The following is a 17,454-nucleotide window of genomic DNA, read 5'->3' as shown; positions in this document are numbered from 1 at the left end:
TGCCCTACTTTATCCTACTTGGCCAACATCGACAAAACAGATTTAATGTAGCAATAGTCACACACATGCTGAGATATCTATTTTCCCTATCAGATTCTGCTGGGGAGCATAATTTCACAAAATCTTATTAGAATATTATTACATCCGTGATCAATATGAATACAGCGATACCATTATAAACATAGCAGAGGGACTTTAGCCATGTAAGAGTTTAGAAATATCAGGATTCACAATTACATTGTATCTTAATTTGCATGGGAACAAAATTTGAAACCAACATTATGGCAGATGGTGTCATCGTAAGCCACACATAAGTCTTCCATTACTGTAGGTTGTGTATCTTCTCTCACAGCATAGATAAAGATGTGTGGTTATGTTCATCAATTATTCCGCTATGCCCAAATTCCAATAGTTTTAGTTTTTGTACGAGTACAATTTGAATGATTTACTAGTACCCTTCTTGCATGACAATTGTCATTAAAAAAAAAGGAGTAAAAATTAAAGTAAGTAAAGATTCAAATTGAGAAGAATGTTCTTGGATAAAGATGTGCAAAATGGTCTTCACTTGTCATGTGCGATTTTTGCTCCATCCCACTGCACACCACTCCCCCAAAAAATAAGCACTCCACCAAAATCTGTATACATTACACAACAAACCAGTCTTCAATGACAACATGATTGATAGAATAGCTCTCTCTCTCTCTCTGCATTTCAATTTATTTACAAAGAACATGTCAGTACATTTGTCCCATAATATAAACAAATCTCTACAAGGCATGTCATATTGACAGATATCAAGGTTTCAGTATGAGTCTCACTGAATAAAACCATGCTTTTGTCATGACTGATATCTACAGTAGATATTAAATTGTTGACAAGTACAATGTATTCCATCACCAAATAGCTACATACATTTGCCAATCTTTCTTTTATTGTACATTTTGTACCACTACATCCAAATTGTGTACAATATGCTACATTAATAAAGAAGAAAAAAAAATCCCCAAATATATGAAAATTTGAGACTTTCATCTTCAGTTTTTAACTGAGAATAGCTGTGCTGATTTTCTCTCTCATGGAAAATGGTCGGTTCTGACAAAAGTAAGATCACGTGTGAGCCAGTAAAGTAAAACATTCACATTTGCTGTAATTGGAAGATTTATTTGAAGACAAGATAGATTGACTTGAATCAAAGATTGAAACAGGAATCAGATTTGATTGCTCTTGTCCTTAGCTCAGGCAGGACAGCTGATGTGCACTGATTCAATCTGCTCACATTACCACTTTGTAAAGATGCTGATGAACAAGCAATTCAAACTCTATACCCAGGTAACATAATATTGCTGTCATATATAAACAGAGGGTCCGTTGTGATATCGTTTGAAACATTACCCATAATCACATTGCTATTAAGTCACATTGTCCCATTTGAATGTGTGGAGTAAGGAATGACAAATGGATGGAATTGCTAGAGGCATTTCTTGAAAGACTCTTCTTGCTATAAGTTGCATATTGTCTCTGAATTATTGTAAAAGTTATTGTTCTTTTACTTTTCTGCTGCTACTGTCCATCTCACTTGCTGCCCTATGCTAATGATTATTTGACGTTTCATTTCAAGGCACTTCTACAAAAGTATCACACGCACCATAACTGTGGGCAACACTGTCAAGATATCAAGTGAGGATAAAATTAACTTCTTTGCCCAAGGATCTATTGCATTACAACAAAGAATGAATTAATGTCTGCAAATATGATGCACGGCACCCACGAATATTGAAAGCAAACGGATGTTTTGAAGTTGAAGGCACTTGCCGCCACAGCTTGTGCTATAGGATGATGAATCTTTGAACATATATGACTTCGGCGAGGATCGGACCACAAGGTGATGATATAACCAGTAGGGTTGAATGGCCATCCATGGCCTGGAAGATTTACTTCTTCTTTTTGCCCTTCTTCCCCTTCTTCCCTTTCTTTCCCTTTTTGCCCTTCTTGCCCTTGTCGTCTTCGTCATTACCCTCCGCCGCCTTGGCCCTCTTCTTGCCCAGTGGGGTCTTGGCGTACCAGGTCTGGAGAAGAGAGATAGAGTGACAAAAAATTAAAAATTAGTGCTATTAGCATGAGGCATACTGTAAAACTTGTAATTTTTTGCATACAGATGTTTTCCCTGATTGATGAGTTACCAGACATTTTCGCGAGATGCTGTTTTCTCGATTTGACATCAATGCTTATCGTAGGTGCACTAATGCCTGTCTGTTTGCAACATTTTGTGTTTCATTGAATTTGCAGCCAATCAGTGATTTGCAAAATTTGCAAGAATTAAACCCTCTTGAAAATAAAACCTTTAACGGTATGCATATACACAGTATCTTCAGTAGGTAATTTATTCAAACAATTTCAGGGTAGTAATTACATGAGTGAAAATTCAAGTCTGTCACATCTACTGAAGCAAGGATTCTACCTTTGGTCATGCAATGTATACTCTGAGCATTAAAGAGTACAAACACCTTTCCATTATGCCATTAACCAAAGACAAAGAAAGTAAAAGGGATGAATATATTACCCATGGATGCATGTATACCATTTAAAAACATATAAACCACATGCACACATGGATATAGAAATACAGGCGACTCCCATTATAATGAAGTTCTTGGGATCGGCAGTTCTCTTTCGTTAAATTGAAACTTCGTTATACCCTAAAAATAAAGTATATAGATATGCGCAGACAATTTTAGGACCTGAATTTTAATTTCGTTACAATGAGAGTTTCAATTTAGCCATGTTCATTACAACAGAGGTGTGCTATACACTGTACATGCATATAGTTGTACATACATACAAGTATACATACACAAATCACACATGCATACCAACAGACATAAATACAAAGAAGAGAAATTGATTGCTGTCTACCTTGAAAGCCTCCTCCTCTTCTTTGTAGATTGGCTCGAGCCTGGCCAGTGGGGGGACAAACTCAGAGGCAACGAGGGGTCTCTTGGCCAGCTGGGACACACGTCTCTCAGTCAGCACTTGTTGGCAGGCGGTCACCACATGCTTTGGGGTGTAGCCATCGGTCACCTTAGACAGGGAGCTCATGTCAAAGTGGGGGTTCAGGATGCCGTTGTGCTTCAGGATCAGGTTGCGCCACAGCACTGGAGGAAAAAGACAGGGAAAGTTTTCTTGGTGCGTTTTTGATTTGTTTTTTTTTTTCTGGAGACTTGCATAGATGTGGATAAGAGCAGAATACTTTGTGCAGTATTGGCACTATACAGTCATAACAGATCTGGGCACCATTTCATGAAAGTTGTCGACATTGACAAGTTGTCATCCTTGCTTTTGATTGGCTGAGAGGCTCTGATTACTGACTGTTACAATGGTAACTGTTAGAGACTGACAACTTTCATGAAACGGTGCCCTAATGACGTTGCTTGACTTAGGACATCTGTTCCCTCAAATCATCTATGCTCAGTGATCATTGCAGTACAAAACTGGTCTTTAATTAGATACACCAGTTGGCATGGCCATTCATTGATGATGTTATATCTTTCATTCGTCTTTTACTGAACACTGGCACTGGGAGCATACTCTCTTTCGACTAATACTTTCACAAAAGACATGGATGTTTATAACGGGTATCTGGGAGGCAAACTCACAATGTCTTGAGGCATAGTCTGGTCTTGGGATGAGGATGACTCTCTGGAAGGCTCCTACCAGCCCCTTCATCTCACACTCAAAGGGGGCCCTGGAGGTCCCCACCAACACCACACGATCCTCTGGCTTCAGAATCTTGAACATCTTGGGGATCTCCTTTTTGAGACGCTTTGGATCAGTCTACATGAGAAAGAAAGAAAAAACAAACAGTTCATTATTCTACTATGCCAAACATATACTACAAAGAAATAAAGTGTACAATTTACTACAGTGGATGTCTGCTATGCTCTAATGCAGCAAAGATACAATAAACATAGTGCTGGTGATTCCATGCAAACTCTCTTGGATCACAACTTGCAGGGGGAGATCAAGCTGCATACTGTATATCATCATTATGCATGTGATTGGATTTGTCTTTTTATTCAATATCATATCAGCTGTTAATCTCATCTATGCATGCATTCTGCAATACGTAGACGTGCACCAGGGTGAACTACTCAAAATTCCCGAAATATTCTCCTTTTCTTTTTCTTTTTTTTCTTTTTTTTTTTGGCTTTTGAGAGAGATTCACATACCATAGTCTCTTCATATTCCCAAAACTATACCAAGAGTTATTCAATTTGAAACTTTAACCTTAATCAATGATCATTAATAGATTTACCAGAACATGAAAAGTGAACTAATGAACTGTACAATACAAAATGGATAATGAATATTGCCGACGGAGGGACAGACAACATGGTAACAAGCTGCCTCAGATAACTTCACAACAAGGGAAAAGGCATGCACTCAATCCTTTCTGTAAATAGTCTAGGTCTTATGCTAGTTCTTGGGATAAAAGGTTGATCCTCACCTTGTCTGTCTTGGGAACCTTCTTCAGCCACGTCCTCTCTGCATCGCCGATCATGATGACGGAGGGCTGCAGCTGCCTCGCCACCTTCAGGACCAGGTGCATCAGCATGGTCAGGCCTGCCTTGCCCGGGTACTTGCCCGCAATGTTGGTAGCGGTGAGGTCAAACAAGTTGGCCCCTGTCTCAGTGCAGATGGCGTGGACCAGGCTGCGCTTCCCTGTGCCGCGCGGACCGGCCAGCAGGATGGACTTGATGTAAGGGGCTTTCTCATGGACAGCCTGGGAACCTGGGTCAACATGTTGAGAATTGTCTTGTCAGTACAGCAAACATAGGAATGTGAAGGTGTTGTTTGTCATATCTTCCAATTTACACTCCAAACATGGAATATTTGTGGAGTTTAGAAAAGAATGAGCATATGACATTCGTTTAATCATTTTGGCGTAACAAAACTCAAGAAAATTCAAGAAATGATGTTAATTGTTTGAGTCTAATTCAAAAAGACATTGAGAATAGGGTCCTTGAGTCCTGGGTCCTTGGGACAACATGCCACAATTATGGACTCAGAAATTCCTTCACCTCCATTAAGAAATAACCACTGATGTAACTCATTCAACCAGGTGAAAGCAATGGTCAAAAAAAGAGGAAAGAGCGCAAAGATTCAGAAAGATTGGAAGAGTAATATCTTTATGTAAGAATGTCAGGTTTAGCAAAGAGTGGCCAGCAGGGAAGACGACTTTACCTAGGGGTAGAATGCCGTAGAGCGCCACAAGCTGCCTGACGTCGGACAAAGATGGCATAGGTTCGATGTTTGCTTGTCTCAGTGTTGTGCCCAGGTAGCTGTACTCCCCTATGTAGTCGTTGAGTGCAAACTTGGGACAGCGAACTATGATCCCTTCTCTCACTAACTCTTCGTACAGGTCTTCAATGGTCCTGAGAAAGAGAGTCAAGAGATTGAGAGTGCTGTAAGATTATGTCGTACTACATGCTTGAAGAAAACACAACAGGACTTGTCATTTAAATGAAGTCTATGATGAAGAATGCTTTATTGTTTTCCTAATACCTCATGTCTACATGATTCCTACATTTCAAACATATCTATCTGGTTTTAACAATGAATATAAGGTCTTCAAACACATCGGTTTGATATCACAGTTCAATTACAACCTGTGAGCAAAACATAGGGAAAGACAGAAAGTTCCCTCAAAATGACTTTGTTCATGCAGATGCCATGGAGAGGACCATTAGTCAAGAAGCACTCTGAGCAAGATGTGGACAATGACTCCTCTCTGAGTTGATGGCCATGAGAACATGATTAATTAGCATCGCACCTCATTACATTTGCAGCTTGAACAAGAACTGTTTCAGTCTGAGAGAAATTACTCATTAACCTTGGAAATATGTTTGCACAGCTGTGAAAACAATCATTAGGGGTTTCCAACTCTTCCATTAGTCTTGACACAGTTTCCTTGCTCTGATAATTCATGGTCACTAAGGTGTGAAAAGAGTGCTTTTGGAATGTCAACATAATGAACTGAAAGTCTTAAGGTCAATCCCCCCCCCCCCCCCCCCCCCCCCGATCACATGTGGAAAAAGTGCAATAGCTGATAAAAAAGTTAATATGCACAGTCCTTTAATCACGAGGAGAAAATGAAATGCTTTAGTCCATATATATGAAGAGTTTGTTTGCAAAAACCGATAAGTCCATTTTTGAAGATTTTGAAGTACGGTCTCTGTCATAAAGTACAAAATAATACCGTTTAAATGATATATTGGTCACTACAAATAAAGGTACATTTTTGAAGTTATGGTCAAAAGAAGCAAAAAAATTCTTATTATTCTCTTTATTTTTCTTGACCTTCAATTGCAAATATCTCCACTTGGCAAATATGGACTTATCGGTTTTTGCAAACAAACTCTTCATATCTTTGCCAAGTTTCTAAGTTTTTCAAAGGATTCACTATCATCCACTACCAATACAAAATACCGTCTCTTATTACAGTCAATTTATTCAGTTTACTACTAGAACATCTAGAACAACAAGACAAGTTGTTTTCTAGTTTGGTATATCCCTTATGAAAAACTGTACACTAGGTGTTCAAGAGAAAACCATGAGCAACCAGAAGATATATGTGTCTGTGTGCCAAAAAAGAAATGGCCTTACCTATCTGGGGTGAGATCCTTCTCCTTCTTCTTCTTGCCTTTCTTTCCACTCTTTTTCCCACTCTTCTTCTTCTTCTTTTTCTTTCCACTCTTCTTTCCACTCTTGCCCTTTTTGCCTTTCTTCCCTTTGCCCTTGTCTCTGTCAACAGCCTGGAAAAAAACAAAAAAAAAAACATCAGACTCTAACCTCATGTAATTCCATGCTTTGTTCTATTGTTATCACTCTGGAACATTCTAGAACACTAGAATTCTTAATTGGCATCATGGAACAAGTACACTTGTTTCTGGTATCATTTTATAGCCAGCATTCTATATCATAGAATGTGAAATTTAAGGCTATATAAAGTGGAACGAACTTGAAGAAAAAATTTAACTAGAAATGTCTTTATGGTGACTGGTATGCCTCTTTCATATCATATTTTTCTCCCTGTAAGGTCTACAGTACACATTGCCAATGTACGATAGCAATTTCACATGAATGACAAATAACCATTATTTGGTAATTTTATATACATCAATTTTCATGACAATATTTAGAGCAAAATTCTAGCATTCTTACTTCACCTTTGACCTCATGGCTCAAAAACTTTCCCTAGATAATCTCTGTGTGGTGATGCATGTACTAAATTGCACAACAAATTTGATTACACTGCTAAATGTATACATTCGATTAGTTTTAGGATATGGTGAAAAAAAGTGTATCAAATAGAGCAATTTTACAATCCTAACCTGACCTTTGACCTCTCACCCAAAACTTTCCCTGGGAATCTTCATCTGATATACAGTTATACACTAAGTTTCATGAAATGCATTTAGGCATTGCAGAGATATAGGTGGAAAAAGTAAAATTTTAGCTAGTGCCCTTGACCTTTGACATTGATAGGCACAGCTTCGTCCACTCATACGCATATTACAACCCCAAAACACAATGCCTACAGTGCCACTTTGTGGTGTAGGCATCAAAACACATAGATGGAGTAATACAACTGCATCTGTCCACTAAATAAACCTTTTGAGATTAATAAACAAGTGAATCACCATAACTACTCATTGTGCAAGTGGGTAAGACACAATCATGCACTGACTCACTCACCAGCTTGAGATTCTTGAGCTCCGTCCTCATGAGTTCGTCGACCTGCGTCCGAATCTCTGTCTCCACCTCCATCCGCTTCTCCTCCTTGATCAGCTCCGCGTCGTGCTTCTGGCTGAAATTGCTCTCTTCGTTCCTCTCCTTCCAGATGCCTAGAGAAGGGTAGAAGCAGGATGTACTTCAATTGAGATTGAAGAGGTATGAGAACAATTTATGGGACTAAGGGACCACTAAGCACAATATTAAAAAAAAGAGGTGGCTTTGTTTGCACAGGTTTACTCATTTCTGCACATTGTTGATGGCCAACAAATTATTGCTTCACAGCTGATTCCTTTTTCAGTACCACATTCTTTTTCTACTTCTGAGCTGAGATGTCTGAATATATTACTCCATGTATCAAAACATATGTTGGACGCTCTGGACTACAACCATTTCAATGCTCTGTCATAGAGTTTGTAGGATGAAAAATATGACAACTATAATTGGTTGAGAATAGAATATAAGAAATATCTGCCTACATTCACAGCTCAATGTGTTGCTGTTTCTACAGTCATGTTGGCGTGACTCAAATTCGTAGGTAATTACTGTCACCTTTTCTGGATCTGGCACCTACCTGAAAAATCTTTGGCCGAGACATCCGTTTCAGAGAGAAAGTTTGATGGCTGCATCTTGAAGCCTTCTTCTTCTTCGTCATCATCTCCTCCTTTTCCCTTCTTTCCTTTCTTGCCCTTCTTGTCCTTCTTCTTATCTTTCTTCTTGTCCTTCTTCGCACTCTTCTTTCCCTTCTTCTTGCCTTTTCCCTTGTCATCCTCTTTACCTGCCAGTTCAGCCTCAATCTATTTAAAAAAAATCATTCAGGTATCATGGGCTTGAGAGCAATTTCTATATTTAAGATGGTATCTACCATGCAACAGATAAAACTTCTACAGTGTACTTTGTCCACCCACTAGCTAAAAAACTGAGGACCATTCTCAAATATACTAGTATAACCTCCACTTGAACTGACATAACCACAATCATCAAAAGAAAGACAAAGATGATTGTCAGATGATGATCGGCTAATTTATACTGGCACAATTTAGATAGATACATATACATGCTAGCTTTAAAAGCAACAAAACCATGCAATCTCACATGTTAAAAAAATGAAATAAAGAGGACTGGCATTTTGGTGACAATAGTGTCTTGAGAATAACCACTTACTATTCATACACTTTAGAAAGCATAGTGTAAAGCCAAACAGTGTCAGAACATTTATTTCTATGAAATATCATTAACATCATCTGTATTGCTGGTTCCAATAGAGGGCTCACTACCAGGAAACATCAACTCTTTCATAACATGCTATTTTGCACAACACTCACAAAATTATTAACTGGTATCAGTAAAATGTTCACACCTGTTTAAAAGGAAAATGGTTTCTATATACAGCCTTCCACGACCCAACAGTTTCTTAGTGAAATGTAGCGGGTTTTATGCAGGTTCAGTGAGAATAATGACAGAAATTGTCTGAATTGAGCAGTTTAAGGCATTCTTGTCATAATAGGTCACCGTACCTCAGCTGGGTCCTTTTCTTTGAAGATGGCCGCTGACCCCCCTTCGTCTTCGTCTGGATAGTCAGGAAACTTCCCTGTTGCATCCCTGGAAAAGATGATTCAGAAAAACTATAATGTAAACCCACACTGTCCTGTTCCTATGAAACACTGTTTTGTTGTTGTTTGAATTGGAATGGTTGGAGTGTGAAATTCTTAACTTTTTTATGAATAAAAAAAATGACTGCTTTCTTCTTTCACAACATTGTATATTGTACTGCAAACCATCCTCTTAAAGCATATTTTCCTGAGGTTGAAGAGCAATTTTATGTTAAGGTGCACTACATTAAAACTTTTCAGGTTCAGAATTTTTACTCACACAGTTTTGGCCAAGTTTGCAAAATAATGAGCAATATGGCATGCACAATCATAGCTAGGCTTCTTTGACACAGCACTGTAATATCATTACAGCTTACAATATGGGTCACACAGTAATTACTTTCATACAACGTTTGCTGAATGCAGCACAATTACTGAAGCATTGGGTTTTCACCTGCACTCGATGAACCACTGTCTGATCTGGTCCTGCATGGTTTCCTTCATGTCTGGGCCCTCCACCTCCCACAGCTTGGCTTTGATGCTTGTTAGCGCCTGCTGATACTCCCTCTCATGGTCTCCCTGGGTGATGCGGCGGGCATTCTCTGTCCGATCCGCCAACATCTGCGGCGTGTTCTTGTTGCTGGCAGGCTCACGGGGCGGAATCTGTGCGATACAGAGAAAGAGAGGGTACTAATAAATGAAATCACAGAGTGCTTTTTTCTGCCTTTATTGATTTAAGAACTTCTAGGTAGTCATTTTTATGCTTGGGATTTGTAGGATGAAGCATGGATATGCATTGCAGGTCCATGGTTAGGCAAACACTACTAGAAGGGGAAAAAATGTCTAAACTTATACAATATCAGGTATGAAACCAGCATGTAAATATTAATGCATATATATAATCAAACAATACACTCACCATGCCAATGAATCTCATTTCTTCTTCTCTATCCTTACGGATTTTCTTTCTGGATGAAAATCCCTTCCAGGTCTGTGATGGGTGAAGAATAGATTGAATGCAATTAGTATGAGTTGCACAACTTTGTATGAACAGCAAGTAAGAATTGCTGACTTTTCTTGGCACAAATTTCAGCACATAGCATAGAATTAAAGGCAATTCTGTGACACACAACATTGTTGATTTTGTAAAAGATAAAGCGAAGTTATGTCCTATCCACTTCAAAGACACATAGCATGAGTTTAAGAACAACCATTAAGTTGGTATGAAAATACCAAACATACAGAATAAGGTTAAAAAGTTGCTAGAATACTCAAAAGATTTGTTGTACGTGGCTACTAAGGTAAAAATACATGCTGTAGGCAATGAGGATAAAGTGCTTTGCCTCAGGATACGATGACATAAATGGTATCCCGGGGTACCAAATAAAAATCAGCCATTTTGTTGAATTATTTATTTCTTTTAAAATGTTGTACCCTGGGTTGCCAAAAAGTGGAAATTATTTTCGTGCCGGAGCTAGAGCGCACTAGCCACTGCACTGCACTGAAGCACGCGCTACTGCTAGCACAGCATACCATGCATGCATGCATAGTATAACATGCAGTGGCATGGGAATGACTATGTACACGCACACACGTGCATGCATTTCTCTGCGGCTGTCCTCGAGTGGACATGAGGTGGTGCTACACAACGTGGTACCCCGATGTAACGCATGATGCATCATATCACACAAGCAACGACCCAAAACAAGAACCTTGCAATTCACAGTTTGTAGTCTTATCCACTGAGCCACAACAGCTCCTCCTATCAATTAACACACATTTGCTTTCTTTCTTTCTTTCTTTCTTTTTTAAACAGAATATGTAGATATTATACATGGATGCACACATTATGTAAATCCAGCTATCCCAGCATCTTGTACGCATATACTGTAAAAGTGGAAATTTTTGCGGTGTGGAAATTTTTCGCGCATTTCGCGCAACCAGAAGCTAGTGCAAAAATATAGCATGCAGATATTTTTGCATGACATATATGCCACTAGTCAATGATTCCGCATAATTAAAAACATGTGAAATTCGTCTTACCCGGCCGAGCGTGGAAAATAACTCAGGCCAAAATATCCATTTTTACAGTATTCCACACTCATACCTTCTGAATTCTGACTGCTGCAAGCTCTGTGTCCAGGGTGGGAGCGCCGCGGTTGGCGGCCATCCTCTCTCGCTCTTCTTGCAGACGGATTTCCCGCATGAACTTTGCCCTTAGCCGACCCTGCCGTGCCCTTTCATGGACCTGGATGAGGCGGATGGCCTCGTCTGCCGACATCTTGACTTCCTCGGTCTTCTCTTCAGGAGGACCCATCTTGGCCAGGATTTGGCCAAGGAGCTTCTCTCTGTCCTGCAGTGCTTTAGCTCGCTCATTGATGAAATATTGGGGGACTGGTATCTCAATGTCATTCTGAGAGGAATAAATGAGTAGAACATACAAATATAATACAATATTTCAATTTGAAATGAGATATACACCATCATCATTTCAGTTCATCGGTGGGGCTTGGGTAGATGGAGAAGAAAATGAAATGTGAAAAATGAATGCTTGTTACCAGTACCTGAATGAGTACCCCAGTCATTTATATCTTAATGCTAATGACATGAAAATCTTATTAGCTGATGGCACAAATAAATATATGTCGCAACATGAAAATAGAAATTTCACCTTCTTCCAGTTTCATGACATTATGCACTGTGAAGCCACAAACTGTAAGCAATTGCTGGTATTACAGTGGTAATGTCAGAATATTTCTGTCTATCAACATAGTAGTTTTGGGGATATACTTCTGTGTAAGAAATCAATAGTTCATATCCTAACACAAATATCAGAATAAAACTAGTACAAAATTATTGCATCATTGACAGCTTTACGTCCAGTAGTAGAAAACTTGCATAAATCAATTTGAAAAAGTTTATAGCAGTGTGAATCTAAGCACACATACATTGTGAGGAGGGCATCAAATACACTGCACATATCATCTGAATAACTCACCGGAGTCAGCTTGAGATCAGACAGGATGTCATCAAAATAGTGGAACTCTGAAAACTCGAGCAGAACCATTTCATTCTTCAGCTCCAGCAACCTTCCCATGACGCCATCCAACATTCGACGCAGAACACGCCTCTTCTGTGGGTGAACAATCTGATCATAGCATCCTTCCAGTTTGCGGAATATCTGGAGGTACTTGAGGTAGAGCGTAGCTATATTCTGGAAGGCGGTGAGACGGTCTTTCTCAGGTTTGGGGGGCTCTGGAGGTAACTCCTGCTGGAGAAGATCATTGAGGCTGTCCTGGGCCTCAAGCCACTGCTTTTGATAGTAGCTGTAAGTACAAAAATTGAAAACAAAACATGGTACACTTGTACTTAAAATTTTAATCACATCACCCTAAAATGATGAATGTAGCTCTTCCATATCACACATTGTATTTTTCATTAAAAAAAAAAAGTAGTACAACAGCTTGTCAAGAACAGTTTCATACAAGTTGGTTTGAGCTTTTATATGCACTGGCTGACTGTGTATTCAAAACACCAGCACAAACCTACATACAGTTGTATGGGTAGGCATCAGGATGAAATTTTTCATAAAGTGTCTAACGGTTAGATCTACACAGAAAGAGAGGAATGAATTCTTTATTGTAACAACTTCATTACTCATCTCAGTGAAGTTCCAGCAAACTTCGAATGTCCTGAACAAATTGATCATTATTCAAAGCTGAATGCTGAAAGAAGTAGTCTACAGTAAAACCACCAAATTTCGGCCAGCCTCCAAAATCTGGACACCTATCACTTATCACAAGCCAGCAAATTCTACTGCCACAACACAAGCATATCACATCATTTTACAATCCGGCACACTCGTTCCCCACAGGAAAGTGCCTGAGTAACCTCCTAAAATCCATCTAAAGTCCCAAATTTCGCCATCAAAAACGCAGAATCGGCGCAACTTTTCCAAAGCGCACGCGAATTAGGTCCCGTGTAAAGAATCAGGCTCGCCGAAAAAGTGCTAAAAATTGAAAAATTATGCCATTTTATTGTGAGATTTTTCGCTTGTTGCAAGCTCAGAGTGTGATGGTATCCTCAAAAACACAAAAGAAAAACAAAATCTCAGTACGTGCCGATGCAGTGTATAAATGTACATTGGCTGAATGCAAGTGCTGCTACTGCAGGGTCACTAAAATTTGGACGCGAACGGGCGCCGCAACGTCCCCGATGCTACCTTGCACCAACAAGGTATGGCGCGCGCTCATTTTTCAGCGGCCTTGTATGCGTATTGAAATTGAACGCGCATGGGACGTGTCCAAATTTTGGAGAGGCTGTCTGAAAATTGGGGAATTGACAAGGTGATTTGGGGATCTTTTGTGAAATTTAAGATGTATTTAACGAAATCAATATTGGGAAAATGTAGTTTGATATATTTAGCATAGACACATATGGGTCAATCCACGTCAAATCATCCAATTTTCAGAAAAGTTGTCACCCGACCCCCTCCGATTTTCTTTAAAATCGCACCAAATGTTCCCCAAAGTGTCTGACGGAAAATCCCAAAATATTTTGCCCCAAGGTCAATTGGTTGCTAAGATACAGCCTCACATAGCAACCGATGCGCAATCCAAAATACTAGTTAAAAGAAAATTATGCATTTTTGATTGATTGTGGTAGCATGCATATTTATGCAAAAGTGTTCATTATCTGCAAATTGGAAGAACTTTATTGTATTTGCAAGAAAAAGTGACTGTGACGCGAAATTGACTTTTCGTTAACGTGCACGAGGTCACCGAAAATGGTGTTAAATGTTAATCTCGAAAATTTTAATGCATATTTAGAGGCTAATATCTTCCACATTTCATCACCTTAGGTTCTAAAATAATATGTGTTTTGAAAGACTTTTCACAGAGCAATATTTCAAGAATTATGAAAGCTGACAGCCTAACATATTAAGGTTCTAAACTATTTGTGCTCTTCTTTCAGATTTAGTGTCAATTTGATCATGAATGTTATACCCTTGACCTTGAAGTGCTTCTAAAAATAGCTCTAAATTTGTTAACTACAAATTACACACACAACAGGTGTTTTATGGCATAACATACTAGTGATTCTTTCACAAGCACAAAAGTTTTTATGGTGTAAATGTTATATACTGGAATAAATCTATAGGTTCTTGCAAGATATGTTACAATTAATTATTTCGTTTTGACATTGACCCTGAATTTATCACCTTCAAAATCAGGAGAAATGCCTATTAATGCCCATACAAAAAGTACATATAAATAGTTGATTATGGACATTGCGCCCAACACATAAGAATGATTCTTATTCTAGCCTGTGAAACGCACATTAAAAGCACTGAGAGTCATCTTTTTGAGGGAATTTGTTCTGTAACTTATGAAAATTCCATAATCATTTCAATTCTTATGTATTTTCTTGTTTTTGGAATATTTGTTATGTATTTCTTTGTTTTTTTATTTTCTACAGCATTTGTGTTTTTTTTATTGGAAATTGTCACAGCCCACTTTTTCTACCATAATTTGAATAGAATTAATCAATCAAAGTGATAAAATAATAAAAATAGTCAAGTTTTTATGAGTTTCACCACAAAAGCACTGTTTTCCATAGGAAATGCACACAAAATCACAAAATATTACTGTCCCCTTTTGTGATTGAAATTGAGGGTCATTGTCAGAACAAAGTAATTAATTGTAACATATCTTGCAAGCACGTATAGATTAATTCCAGTACATAACATTCACACTATAAAAAGCTTTTGTGTTTGTGAAAGAATCACAAGTATATCATGCCATAAAACACCTGTCTGTATGTAATTTGTAGTTAACAAATTTGCAGCTATTTTTAGAAGCACTTCAAGGTCAAGGGTATAACATTCATGATCAAATTGACACTAAATCTGAAAGAAGAGCACAAACAGTTTAGAACCTTAATATGTTAGGCTGTCAGCTTTCATAATTCTTGAAATATTGCTCTGTGAAAAGTCTTTCGAAACACATATTACGTGCAGTGCAATGAGGAAAATGGAGCGTCATATTGTTTTTATCAAATTTTGGATTAAATTTCAAGGTCATTATTATGTAATAAAAGTGTTTTGTGGTATATATTACTAAAATATGTATAGCAGGCTACCTCTACTGCAAATATCACAGGGCTAGGGCTTTTCATCTTGAAAGCATGGACATTTGAAATGTCCTCTAAACCCAATATGTGATATTACATGGGAATTTGGCTGTTTACGACCATTTTCAGTGGGGTGAATTTACCATTGAACATTTCGGTAGCAAAATTTCTTTGGTAACACAAGATAGTATAGGTCAATTTCTATCAATACAAAAAAATTAATGCCATTCCTAGGTGGGACGAAGGGTGATCCGTGACCTTGAATTTGGCACATTTTTCATTTTTGTCAACTTTGAGGGCGCTCTCCGTAAAAACGGTGAGCACGAATCCGCTGATATTTTTCAAAATTACTGAGCAAGTCAAAGCCTTCAACAGCATAATATTTTAGAACCTAAGGTGATGAAATGTGGAAGATATTAGCCTCTAAATATGCATTGAAATTTTCGAAATTAACATTTAACACCATTTTCGGTGACCTCGTGCACGTTAACGAAAAGTCAATTTCGCGTCACAGTCACTTTTTCTTGCAGAGACTATAAAGTTCTTCCAATTTGCAGATAATGAACACTTTTGCATAAATATCCATGCTACCACAATCAATCAAAAATGCATAATTTTCTTTTAACTAAATTTGGATTGCGCATCGGTTGCTATGTGAGGCTGTATCTTAGGAACCAATTGACCTTGGGGCAAAATATTTTGGGATTTTCCGTCAGACACTTTGGGGAACATTTGGTGCGATTTTAAAGAAAATCGGAGGGGGTCGGGTGACAAGCACTGGATGATTTGACATGGATTGACCCATATACATTGTCGTCATTGTTATACTAGGGACCTAACATTAGATATAATTTTGTAGAGTAAAAGCTTAACGTTAAGTGTCCGAAAATTGGGGTTTTTACTCTAGATTTATATCATATGGATTAGTCAAACTCTACACATGAAAAAACACAAAAAATGTCCGAAAATCACAGTGTCCATGAAACAACAGAAACTGATATAGAATATCTATTCTAGACCCTATTAAGTATGGGCCATCTGACGACATTGGCATGAGATTATCTTCTCAGTCAACTGCAACTTCTACAGGAGTAAAGTTTATGGTCATGGTCCAATGGAGATTTATGGATTATGATGATTATGAAAACTTGCCCTAGACGAGGTCTAATGTGTAATGAAGTAGAACTTATTTTTTCAAAAAAATGTCCTGGAAATAGACCTTCAAGTAGGCCTAACTGCGTTACAGCCAGCCCATACACGTAGATTGATAGTCCATGTCCATCTACTATCTTCAGACGTGTCACCGAGACACTCCAACACACAAACGGCAACGAGTGGGACTATGTACATCTTGGCAGCGATAACGCTGTTATCTAGCTAGCGACAAATATTGCTTTCTGTGAAAGAGAATACAAGTCTAATTGACCCTTTGGTCGATACATGTGAATATTACACAATTTCTTACCTATGAGACATTTTTCCGTCACATTCGTCACGTCTATTTCCCCTAGAAATACATCGTCTTGTCGAATATATTGTTTACGTATCCAGTTCGCAATCGGTGGCGCTTGTCCAGTATCTCCGTCGCCGTGGCAACCGCAGGAGGTACGGCGCGGCGGCGTAGAGCGAAACACACACAGTGTGTGTGCGTACACAGGCCCCCCTAGTAGTTGTGTGCAATGTGTATACACTAGCTGGTAGGCCTACAATGGTACAATAATAATAATAATAGTGGCTACTTGTATAGCGCACAGGTCCACTTTTCAGTGCTCATGGCGCTTCAAAAATGAAAAGATATCATATATTTACATGCATATACATATTCAAACATTTCAACAAATAAGAAAATGGTAAACAAAAACAAATATATACCAAATAAAGAATAATAATAAATAATAATAGTGAGACTCTTATAAAGCGCACATTACTTATTGTTTCA

The 17,454-nt window shown here is 38.4% G+C and overlaps 1 protein-coding gene across 1 annotated transcript; it reads right to left on the bottom strand.

Moving 5' to 3' along the window:
- Positions 1-1,931: 1,931 nt before the first annotated feature.
- LOC139743475 (dynein regulatory complex protein 11-like) lies at positions 1,932-16,996 on the bottom strand. Its single transcript, XM_071653959.1, has 14 exons — positions 16,981-16,996; positions 12,382-12,709; positions 11,491-11,796; positions 10,303-10,374; positions 9,838-10,046; positions 9,309-9,393; positions 8,366-8,588; positions 7,756-7,904; positions 6,664-6,812; positions 5,242-5,432; positions 4,505-4,788; positions 3,654-3,831; positions 2,914-3,152; positions 1,932-2,066 (listed from the first exon to the last, which is right to left on the bottom strand). The coding sequence occupies exons 1-14, from the start codon at positions 16,989-16,991 to the stop codon at positions 1,932-1,934; spliced, it is 2,559 nt and encodes an 852-aa protein (XP_071510060.1). The 5' UTR covers positions 16,992-16,996.
- Positions 16,997-17,454: the final 458 nt, after the last annotated feature.

Source organism: Diadema antillarum, unplaced genomic scaffold (assembly GCF_040938485.1).
Source record: "Diadema antillarum isolate AM-2024a unplaced genomic scaffold, OU_Dant_1.0 seq00001085_RagTag, whole genome shotgun sequence".
Classification (NCBI taxonomy): Eukaryota; Metazoa; Echinodermata; class Echinoidea; order Diadematoida; family Diadematidae; genus Diadema; species Diadema antillarum.
Note: the sequence above shows the minus strand (reverse complement) of the source record. Positions and strands in the feature narration are given on the sequence as shown.

Coding starts and splice junctions, on each gene's coding strand:
- LOC139743475 (XM_071653959.1), bottom strand. Junction 5,433..6,663: donor AAGGATCTCACCCCAGATAG/GTAAGGCCATTT, acceptor TCTCTTTCTCAG/GACCATTGAAGACCTGTACG. Junction 2,067..2,913: donor AAGAGGAGGAGGCTTTCAAG/GTAGACAGCAAT, acceptor TCTCTTCTCCAG/ACCTGGTACGCCAAGACCCC.